The 11,896-nt window shown below is 25.8% G+C and overlaps 1 protein-coding gene across 1 annotated transcript; it reads right to left on the reverse strand.

The window, feature by feature from the left end:
* Window positions 1-2,550: 2,550 nt before the first annotated feature.
* Window positions 2,551-5,131, reverse strand: LOC149060319 (uncharacterized). The gene is made up of 5 exons (XM_089216923.1): window positions 4,930-5,131; window positions 3,900-4,214; window positions 3,168-3,545; window positions 2,950-3,018; window positions 2,551-2,728 (listed from the first exon to the last, which is right to left on the reverse strand). Exons 1-5 carry the CDS (start codon window positions 5,098-5,100, stop codon window positions 2,579-2,581), a joined length of 1,083 nt encoding a protein of 360 aa, XP_089073049.1. The 5' UTR covers window positions 5,101-5,131; the 3' UTR covers window positions 2,551-2,578.
* Between the last annotated feature and the right edge of the window lie 6,765 nt (window positions 5,132-11,896).

An 11,896-nucleotide genomic window follows, 5' to 3' on the forward strand; every position in this document is an offset into this window, starting at 1 on the left:
CGAGCTTAATATTTATGGTAATTGCACGGCATTTTCGTTTTAATTTTAGATAATATACAAAACGCTAAATAAAATGAAAAATAAATTCATATTAATAATTTATGCATTTTACGGTAATCTCTTATTGTGTTTTAGATATGTTCAATATTGTTAATAATTTAAAACAATTTTATACATTTTTATGGTTGTTAAGAGTGTTAGACAATATCCAAAAGTTCATGGATGATATTATCATATTATCCGATTAATGTTAACAGTTTGCTAGTATTGTATTATCCGGCTAATGTGGACTTAATCCAAATGTTAACACTACCCGTATCATATAATATACATTCACTGAATGGTATAACATTTAAACATTTTATGTATTAGAGAAACAAAGTAGGCTATTTCTGCAGTCTTGTACAATTCACTATTTAAAATCATTCAAGTACAGTTACAGATTATTATTTTTAAAACTATTTGTTGACTGTAATAATATTATTGTTATTGACACGCACTTCGTCAAATTTGACTTTTTTTTTTTAATATGCCCACTGTATAATCATGAACGTAATGATCAATAAATATACATAAATAATTTGTTACTATAAAAAAAAAAAATAGCCCAAAACGAAAACGAAAACAACATTGACATAAATTGACGCCTGCAGATCAAAAATGTATGTTTAAATAATAAAAATGATTAATTCTTCTAACCTAACAATATATAATTAAATCCGTATAACTGAACAATAATGTTTTAAATATACCTCATAGCAGCTGCAACAGTGTATCAATTCTGCGTCTCCCTCTTCATTTATACATCTATTGACAATTATTGTTAACACTATAATTTATTGATATATTGATAAATTATTATTGTTTACTAGTTGAATCATTTGTCAACTAATATTTTAATTTTCCGTTATGTAAATTCACAGTAAAATAAAATTATAAAACAATTTTCTTATTTTAATTTCACATAAAAATTGTTTTGTGTTCAAATACTTTGTAAATATTTAAATGTAATTTTAATACATTTTGGGTGGAATATTTTATATTAGGTATATTATTATTTTATCTCATGATTGTTTATAACAGATATAAGTGAAGCAACTATGTAGGTATACTTTCAGTATTATCCTCGAATAATAAAACGATATCGTTTGCATAACAAACTATTTTACATTAATTTTAAATACCACATTATAATTGATAACGTATTGTATTTGTTCATTGTTATACTATGTACTAAGTCTTACATATTATGCTTTATTATATTTTTAAAAGCAATGGCATAAAAATGGATTTTAATAAATCAGAACTTAATAAATAATATTACCTACATAAATTAATACACACATATATATATATATATATGGACGTGTTAGAAAATCAGAATTAAAAATTACATTGCATCAAAATCCCAATACGAATTACAATCTAATTCTACAGAGGCTTTTACAATAGGCAAATAATTCTTATTTAAGAATGAATTTCGAAAGTTACTGGATATTTTGTTTTTTAGTATATTCTTCCTCTGTACTTTGTCAATGAATTAAAACAAAAGCTACTCCTTAAAATTTCAAACTTCAATTTTTAAATGTTGTTCGTTCCGTCGTACAACATAAATATATGACTATAACATTGAATAGGTACTATATAATATGTAAAGCTTCATAAACAAAACTACAGACATAAAATAAATGTAAAATAAACACATTGCTTAAATTTGTAATAGGCTTCCATCAAAGTAATAAAACTAATAGTTACATTATAGTTAACAAACACAACATTGGAATACTACATAGGTAGTTCTAGAAAACATATAACAAGCTAAAGAAAATTAAGGTTCCAAGACAAAAATGAGCATAAAAAGAGTTTCATCGATGAAAAACCTTAAGAAACGCTACTATAAATTATCAAACTAAAGCAATCAAACTAAAATGGTGATCTCAATGAACAGATATTACTAGTCGATAATAAAAGCTAACGAGGAGTTATAATAAATTAAGAACAAACTGGTTTACAGTTTAGATGTTTTTATTTAAATGTTCAATTATTAACTAATTAAGCTGTTATATTTTTATCAAAAATGATCGCAAATCACAAGTGCATGTATAATAGCTAGCCGGACGTAAAAGAAATGATGTATTAATGTCATTAATGTCATTAAAAAATCGATGAATATACGAATAAGAACAAAATAAACATATTGTATTTCATAGTATAATATCGATCACATATCAATGTAATTAACGTATCTATATTAAATATAAAAAAAAATATTCATAATTTTATTATAATGATAAGGATTAGAAATTACATTTGTTCAAAACAAACAAATAAAAAAGCAAAACAAGGAATATTTGAACAGAGCAATAATATTTGATAACTAGACTTTTATTACCTTCACTTAAAAAACATACATGGATAACTAAGTTTATAACATGAATAACGCGAGTAAAATAATATTTTAAATAATGTTAAAAAATTGTATTTATAAATGAAAATAGTTCACAATGCAAAGCTTGAAAGACAACAAGAAAATATTGAATTGTACTCGTAAAGGTAGGTACTATTATATTTGTTATTATTATTTATTTAATTTGAACAAAATCTGAATTACTAAATATCCAATTGCTTTGTTTGTTAAAATAAGTAGTTGTTTCAGATTAATATGAAGTATTCCATAAAGTTTAAAATTGAAGTGTTCATGCAATCTTCGTAGTAAGAAAAACTTGATCTTAATAAAAATAAAAATAAATAATTAATTTTCAATGATTTATATAATATTAATCAAATGCAGTTATTAAACTAGGAACCCAATACATTAACGGTCATGACTAATATATATCAATACAAAAAAGTCTGTAAATTTAATGTCACTTTTAATAATTGTTGACTTAAAATTCATGACTATAATTGTAGGGTGCGACCATCAATGTGTAAATAAATATTTGATACCTGACGTTTAATTCTCGGATTTTTTTCTACTATGGATCGTTGTTGTAAGACCAGACTCATACGATTTATCTAAAAACAAAAATTAAACATTAAATTTAATTTGGACATATTAATCACGCATCAAGCCGACTCCGTCGACTAAGTATTGAGAATAGAAAGAGAATAATTATATTAGAAACCTTATTAAATGCAAATCATATATAATTTAATGTAAAAACCTCTTTTTCCGTTGAGTGACCAATCATGTATAATGTTAGAACATTCATTATTTTCAATGACAATACCATTAAAATCTGTCCCAAACTAGAACCAGACAAATAGTATTTAGAGAATAAAATGCTGTAAACGGCATTGATCATTTCAGCGAATTCTGCTACAACAAAAGCAATAATTGCCGGGCAACCATACATTAAATGGTTGACTTCATTTAAGATTTCTATGATTTCCAAATACATGTCTCTCAATGTACTCAAGCATGATCGTCTTTCCGGGATTTGTTCATTTATAATGTAGACCATCCACTTCATGTATATTATTAGTAATATGTATTCATAAAATGCGACGTATTTGCAAGTATATGTTAGAATCATAATGATCTAAAAATATAACATATTTGACATTTAAAATATACATAATAGATTCAAAAGAGAATTTAAGCTACAACTATTCCCATAATAAAGTACTCATAAAATATAACACATTTGGACATCTTTAAAACGATCAAAGTGACCAAAATATATTTGGATAAGGAAATCTGGGCAACATGAGGACTAGAACACAGTTTATATTATAAATCCATAAGATTACAGAAATAAAATTTCTGTATTCTGCAATAATGGTAAGATGGGAGATAGTTGTTTGTCAAATTTGTATATATTAAGGTACCGTCTATATATTATATTATTATTTATTTATAGCCTTATAAAATTTGATAAAATGTTTATAATTACCATGAGTTGTGTGTTTAATGATGGTTTAATTATTATCGACGCTAAGTAAATATTTATAATAGCTACAATCACATTTACGGTAATTATTACAACTATAGGATTCCAATACCCAGTTCTTATACTCATCGTCCCTGCCAAATTTAGGTGTATCAATTTTTCATGAATTTTTTCAAGTTTGGTCAATACCACGGAAATTGAATTATCGAAAAATACACGCCAAATATTGAATAAAAATCTTCCTATCAAAAATAATTCAAAACAACTGATATATATTATTGACGTAGGTTCAGTTATTTCCTTATCAACTCCTGAGACCTAAAAAAACATTGCATAAATATATTACACTAAGATTACATAATATATTTATATATACATATATTTTTCATTATTAACAACCCAACATTATTACCCACAGCGACATAGACAAGTGTGTGACAAGGTCCTATTATTAATATTAACTTATTTATGAAGTGATTATATTTTGTTTTGAAATGCTGGCTTTCTGATGAATTTGAAAGTGGCTGAGTGCTATGATTTGTTGTTGCCGAGTGATTCTGATAAGTGTTATTAAAGGCACGGAATTCCAGTAGATTATATTATATCACGACTAATTAAAATTGATTTTAAATTCTGAGCGGAGCAATATATTGAAAATGTGAAAGTGAAATACACATCTTTTGATTATATTCAATTTAAAATTTCGGATGTTTTTAAATGTATCATTTTATATGATCTTTCAAACGAAATAATAAAAATTGAATTCACTACTGCCCATTAGTTGGCGAAGCAGATGGAATAAATAAAAAAACTCCCACAAATAATTTTCATATTTATTTGTTTTTATTCAGTAAACAAAACATGTTTAAAACAACAATGTGTATTGCATGCTTACTGCAAAAAATAGTATCTGCAATAGTTATCATTAACTATAACAGTCAGAAAACTAAAAAATGTTTTTATATAATTTGGGTATTAACATAATATGAATCTATTAAAATTAAACTAAATAATTATAGTTTTTGCTTATTACCCATAGGTTGTAACCGTAGAAGTTATTCAAAAAACAATAAATGATTATAAATCGCCAAACATAAAACACCAAAGACGCCTTAAATTTGTTCTGGCTAAAATAGTTTATACTGCCAACTCCGAATATCAAAAAACACCCGTTAAAATTATTTAATACTGATCTGACACTCATAATTATTATTATTATTGATTATCAAATTACGTTTAAGTGAGACAAATATGGGTAATAGTTATGATATTTGTGTTTTTTTGTGTGAGACCTTCGCTGATTTAAACTCAACTGCAACTATTGTTATAATATCTATACAATTATACGAGTAGATGGATTCACATAAATTATAAATTAATCGAAAAGAATACGACATAAAGCCGTTGAAGTGGAAATCAATTATTGCTATTGAGTTAAATGTTTGATACTTAATAACTCAATTTACATATCATACAAGGCTTGGATATTTTTACAGTACCTGGTATTACAAAGTTGTCCACATTATTATTAATAACATAATATTTGAAGTAAATAATTGATATTTTGTAAATACTTCAAAATATTATATACTTTTTGATACATTTTTAATTGTTATTGTTATATGCATATTTTTTCTCGATCAATTTATATAATTGCTTAAATGCAATATTAATAATAAATAGACAAACAAGTGGGTATATATGGTATACCCATATCTGCTGTATAGTTGTTAAATTTTAATTTAATTGTATAAAATCTATGTATACCTACCTAACCTACGTCAAACAATTCTGATTGAAGACGGTCTGTCAACTTGTATTACCAAGGATTTTTTATGATACGATTTCAATTAAAATAATTCTTTTTTTTATTATTAACAATTAGTTATGTTGTTAGAATAATGGAATGTTAAATTATTTTTTGTCAATAACATTATGTTTGAATATTTCATATTATGAATAATATATTTAAGTCTCCAATATATTTAAAAAGTTTCGAGTAACGATAAATAAAATATTTTTAATCTAAAAAACATCAGTGTTCATTTGCCTATAGATGTCAGGAACTTAGAATGTCGACGAGGTGACTCTTTGTTGAAATCAAATACTTTCTTTTATCGTGTAATTTGTTATTTATTATAAAACACTTTTATGTCATTGGTAAATGTTACAACAGATGCATTTGACTGATTTGATCTGTAACATATTCTAAGTGTGTAAAACATATTCAATTCTACTCGTTTATTTTCTAAATCCAAAAATACTATTATGCTCGAATTATTCTAAGTACAAATAATTAATTTAGAATACAGACTGGCGCATAAGTTCTCTGGTGTACTTGGCCTGATCATGTCAGAATACAGGTCGTTTCAGGGAATTCCCTATACATATAGTCCTAGGCTCTACTTCTGTTAGCCTACTCGATATCGTTTTTTTGTTTTCAAGTATGCTGGTAATCATTTCTTCTTGTCGACATTTTGTATGCCAACGCTCGGGTGCATGTGAGTATTTTGTGTGGCAGCATATGTGCCTCACTAACGCTAAATTTTTACTTCGTTTGATACGGAGCTGTACGAGTTCCATTTTTAAAGACTGAACGTGACCAATAATGCATTCATTTTTTTGGCAACAATTCGAACACTGAAAAAACTGAGATGGTTATTATTAATTTAAAAATTATACCTCACTCCATCAAAATTTGAACAATAAATATTCATAAAAAAAATTTGTTTATATTAGGTATATAGTTTAACAAAGTCTAAAAAAGTCGAAAATCTATATGATCTAATATATTTTAACATATAATAATATCAAGATTTTAATCTGATCTGGGAAATTTCAAATATAACATCATAATAGCAAAAATTATAGATCCAATTTCCTATCAGAAACGCTCTAGTATAACGGATCGTAAGCAGTTTTCTAAAAAATTATAAGAATACTGGTCGAAAAATAGTGGCGTCTAAAAGCGAGCCGTCTACAGTATGGCTAGGGTTGGCGGTATGTGGAATTTGTCCACCTGTATTCGGTATTTGTTTACATACCGGTATTTAACGGTGTACTGGTATGCTAGTATGTATCAATAAATGGGGAATGGTAATCTCCTACAAATGCAGTGTAATCTCCTGCAAATGATAGTGTTAACTCCCACAAAAGATAGTGTTAACTTCTATAAAAGATAGTGTAAACTCCTACAAAAATATCAGTCTTGCAATATATTAACACATAAAATAAAAATGGTTTGAAAAATATAATAAAAATGTTAATAAAACAATAATCATTATCATTTACGTTTTTTCATAATCATTTAATCCTAAAACAAAATATGTCTGAAAAAAATAATAAAAGTGATAATAAGACTATAGTCATAATTATTTAATCCTGAAACAAAATTTGTTTGAAAAATATAATAAAACAATAGTAATAATCACATAAGTTTAAAATAAAAATTTCTATGTAGGAGATTACAATATCTTTGATTTTCAAGTAAAAATTTTAAAAGGTCCAATAAATTTGGCCCAATAAAATATAATATAATAATAATATAATACCGCTTGTAGGTACTACAATTATTTTTTTAATTTATTTTTTTGTGATAAAATTATACAAAATAACTGTATACAACTAATGCCTTATTTATTTTTTTTATAATTTTAAAAATAAAATATAAATCAACTTAATAATTATTAATTAATAATACAGTTTCATAAATATGAAATATATTTTTTTTTATTATTGATCTGAAATATACATCGACAACTAGGCCATTAGTACACGAATTTTTGATTACATTGTTAGTATTTTAGTTTTTACATGATTACATTAAATTAATTTGTACAATTCTGTTTTTTTTAAGAATACGATTAAGCTTTTAACGTCCTATGGGTTTGGTCCTAGTGCTTGACAAATGAAATATTTATATATTAAATATTAGAGTCCAATTGTGTCTGCTATGATTTATAATATAACCAGACAACATAATTTAAGATGAGCCAGTGGAGTTAAGGAATATGGAGTCCCACTCTCATTTTTAGTGTAGTTTTTTCATTTTGAGTTCTTCTTAAGCTCCAGGATCATTATAAATATGAAATAAAATACCTATATTGGTTTAAAAGAGTACACGACTACAACCCACAAAATAGTTTGCATATCATTTTATGTGTTTCCTAGAAACATATTAAAGACAATAGTCAATAAGGATTAAAACTAAAAAGTAATTCATAAATTGTAAAGAATAAAAACAGTCTAAACTCAAAATTTGTAATTTATTTATATTAGATCTTTTTTTATTAAACAAATTTTTATTTATTTAAAAATTAAAATACAAATGTATTAATATCCTTTATTCTTTTTTGTATAACTTTCTACAAACAGTTAAATAAAAATTAATACAATTATAATTAGATTGATTAAATGTTATTAAATTAAATACATAATATGTATAATCAATTTACCAAAAAATGGGAATTTTTCGATAAAAATATTAATTGTTCAGTATGGGCTTCAGACAGAAAGGACCGTTTGTTTGTAATAACATTTTCTGCGTAGCTAAACAACCTTTCACTTGGTAAACTAGTACCTTGAGTACATAAATACTTTTTTGCTGACCGAGATAAATTGGGAAACTCTGAATTGAATATTTTCCACCAGTTAAGAGGATCGGTATCCAAATCTACCTTGGGCATTTCTCAGTGCCCCGACTATATTCGTACATTCGACATAATATAGAATATATGGTATATTCGGTAAATACCGATCAAATGGTAAATGCCGAAAGACCGGTATACCGGTAAGTGTAAAAAGCCGGTATTTATAAATACCGGTGACTTACCGGTATACCGAAAATACCGCCAACTCTCTATGTATCGCTGTCTTTTCACTCTGTGGTCTGTGCTGTGTTTGAAGACTCATAGGTATAGTCTTCTGCTGCTTCGGGGTTAACAATGTCAAAATAATAATAATCATAATCAAATGTGTTTTAGTATATTGGTTAAATTACTCGAACCTTTTCCAAATTATGCCTTCGGTTTAATGTTAAATGCCCTAGGTTTTCTAAATTAACACTATCTTATGGCGAATCAAAATGGCCAATCGTTGTCAACTTTTCTGTGCAATCTAAATTCCTATCTTGGAGAACATTAAACATATGGTGGTATATTTTACTAGCGGTACAACTAATATTTATTGTTAATCATTTAATAATATTTTACTGCAGTTTTATAGATTCACAAACGGGTTTGTTAAGTATTTTTTTGTAGTACTAAGTTTGTCCACATAGACCTTTGAGCCAATTTAGACTTCTGGAATAATTTCATAAGTCTCTGTATTTTGTTATACTGGCACTGTGTATAATATGTACAGATATTAATTTTTTACTCAATCAACAATAAAATATCTTATGATAAATTGAATTCCCTTCATTTTTCTATCGAAAAATACATCATTATCATCAGAATGGGCACAACTTAGTATTGTCTCTACTTCATTAATGACTGGAGTTATACCTAAATAAGGTCTAAATAATTCAATTATTTTATAACACTTAGATATAACTATATAAGTTATGTATATAAGTAAATAAATAAACAGGTCATTGAATGTAAAGGTACCTGGTAAAATATAAAATACAATCATGATCTAATAAATATAAAGGTCTGTCCACTTGTTGGTCATTTTTTTTTGTTTACAGTTTTATAATTATTTAACACTTAAACGGTTAGGTAAAGACAAAATGGTATTGTGATACGATAGAACTATAGAAATGATAGAACATGCTGATATATTTACATGCAAGATACATTTTTTAAGTGATATATTATAAAGTGTATTTATTACTAAACATTTTTTAAAATAAAATACAATTTTTGTTATAATAAAATAATTTAATGACTTTTTTGAATAATTTTGGTTTTAAATATTGCTGTAATTGTGTAGGTATTCAATATTCATACATTTTAGATTCTGAGTGGAACGATTAATGTATTGATTTGTGTGTGTGTTTTTTTTAATTAAGTTTTCTTTCATGTTTTTTTTGTGTCTTTCATAACATTTGGGGGCAATAAAAATGCTTCGATTTTCAACTTCAGTATCTAGTTCGATCAGAAAACGAATCTAGTTGGTACATTGAGGGGGTAAAAATTAAAAAATTCCCAATTTTTTCTTAATTATCTCGGTACATACAAACTAAAAATTAAGGAAAAAACGGGAACTTTTACAAAATTTATATTTTAGTTTTTGATGTAACTTTAACACAAATGACCATAGGTACATAAAATTTTCACCGAATTTTTATATAAGTATTTTCTATACTTTCGAAATATTTCGACTTATGTTAAACTATTTATAGAAATATGCAATTCTCGATTATCATTATTTTTTTTTTAAATTAATATCGATAAAAATGTAATTGTTGCGTAGAAAAGCTTGAAAATGTAATAGAAGGATTCTAACATATTGTTACAGCAGTTGAAAAATATAAGAATACATAGTTCCAATTTTTTTTGTAAGCATTTAAAGTTCAAATTTTGACTAAATATTTAAAAATTACGGTTATATTCAAATTATCTTAGATATGAAAATTCATAAAATATTTTCTTTATAGATCTAAGATTTGAAAATTCAATCCAAGATTCCTAACAACTTTGTCAACCTTTATCACAAACATTTTTATTAGTGTTTGAAGTTTAAATTTTTATAACATTGGATATTTACTAGATTTCTCATTTAGCGATTTCCTTATTTTGGTGTAACTCTAAAACAACTAACCGCAGGTACTTGAAATTTTCCCTGAATGTTTATTCAAGCATTTTTTATAATTGATAAAATTTTCAAAATATTTCAAATGTTTTTTAGTTTTTTATTCTATAATTAATGTCTATAAAAAGCTTGAAAATTTATTCAAAGGATTAGGGGACAAAATAGGCAACGGTAGGTCAGGATAGGTAAAGAGTAAAATCGGTTTGGTGAAATATTAACGGCTTTATTATTAAGCTAAAGATCAAACACTAACGGCTTAGAGCTACGGCAGCTTCGCGTGGCGTAGCGGTACATCGCGTCCGGTGATCACGGTAAAACAGAACGACCGACGCCGAGAACGGCTGGGTCGGGCCGTCAGGTGGGCTCAGCCACAGTGTCACCAACGATACCTTACAAAAGGTTTCCCATAAGTTGATATAATAGCAGTTGAAAAATATTAAAAATACATAATCAATTTTTTTATAAGTGTTTAAAGTTTAAATTTTGACAGAATGTATTAAATTGAATTTTTACAAATTATTTAATGAAAATGTTATCCTAGATTGACTAACCACCTCCGCTCAGAATCGTTTTTCGTATACAATGATATAATATCATTGAATTCAAATTTAATACGTACCATACATTAGAGTTACCTACTGTACAGCAGAGTGACATCAACTTACCCGCTTTTCTTTTTTATTGATATTTTATAATTGTTAAGTGTAATCCTGTGTTATTTTATATCTGTATAGTACTAATTAGTTAATTAATAATAAGAAAATTACATCATTGTATGATTTTAGTTTGACTAAATGTCACATACTAAACGAATATCAAAAGTTCTTTTATGCAATTTCAACTACAACATAATTTATACATTTTTGAAATTTTTAGATTTACCTATTCGAAATTCTAAAATTTAATATTCGATAATACATTATACTAGAATTATTCTAGCAATCTGCCCTATACAATAAAACACTTGGTAAAAATTAAAATTTTCAGAAGTTAATTGTTTTTTAATTTTATTATAACAAAATTAAGAAATCAATTTGTAAAAACTAAAAACATTGTATTTGTGTTCTAATTAACATTAGTTTAAACCATTCGTTAATGTGTAATTTTTTGTTTATAAACATGAAATATTAACTTTATCCGGATAATACTAACTTTAACCAGTCAATATTGGATAATGTTAAAAATTATAATATACAAGAGTTATTAGCAGAATATAAATACAATAATAAAGCGTTGGATTGCTA

Source organism: Diuraphis noxia, unplaced genomic scaffold, assembly GCF_037042655.1.
Source record: "Diuraphis noxia isolate RWA-SAM2 unplaced genomic scaffold, SU_Dnox_SAM2 contig0001, whole genome shotgun sequence".
Taxonomy (NCBI): domain Eukaryota; kingdom Metazoa; phylum Arthropoda; class Insecta; order Hemiptera; family Aphididae; genus Diuraphis; species Diuraphis noxia.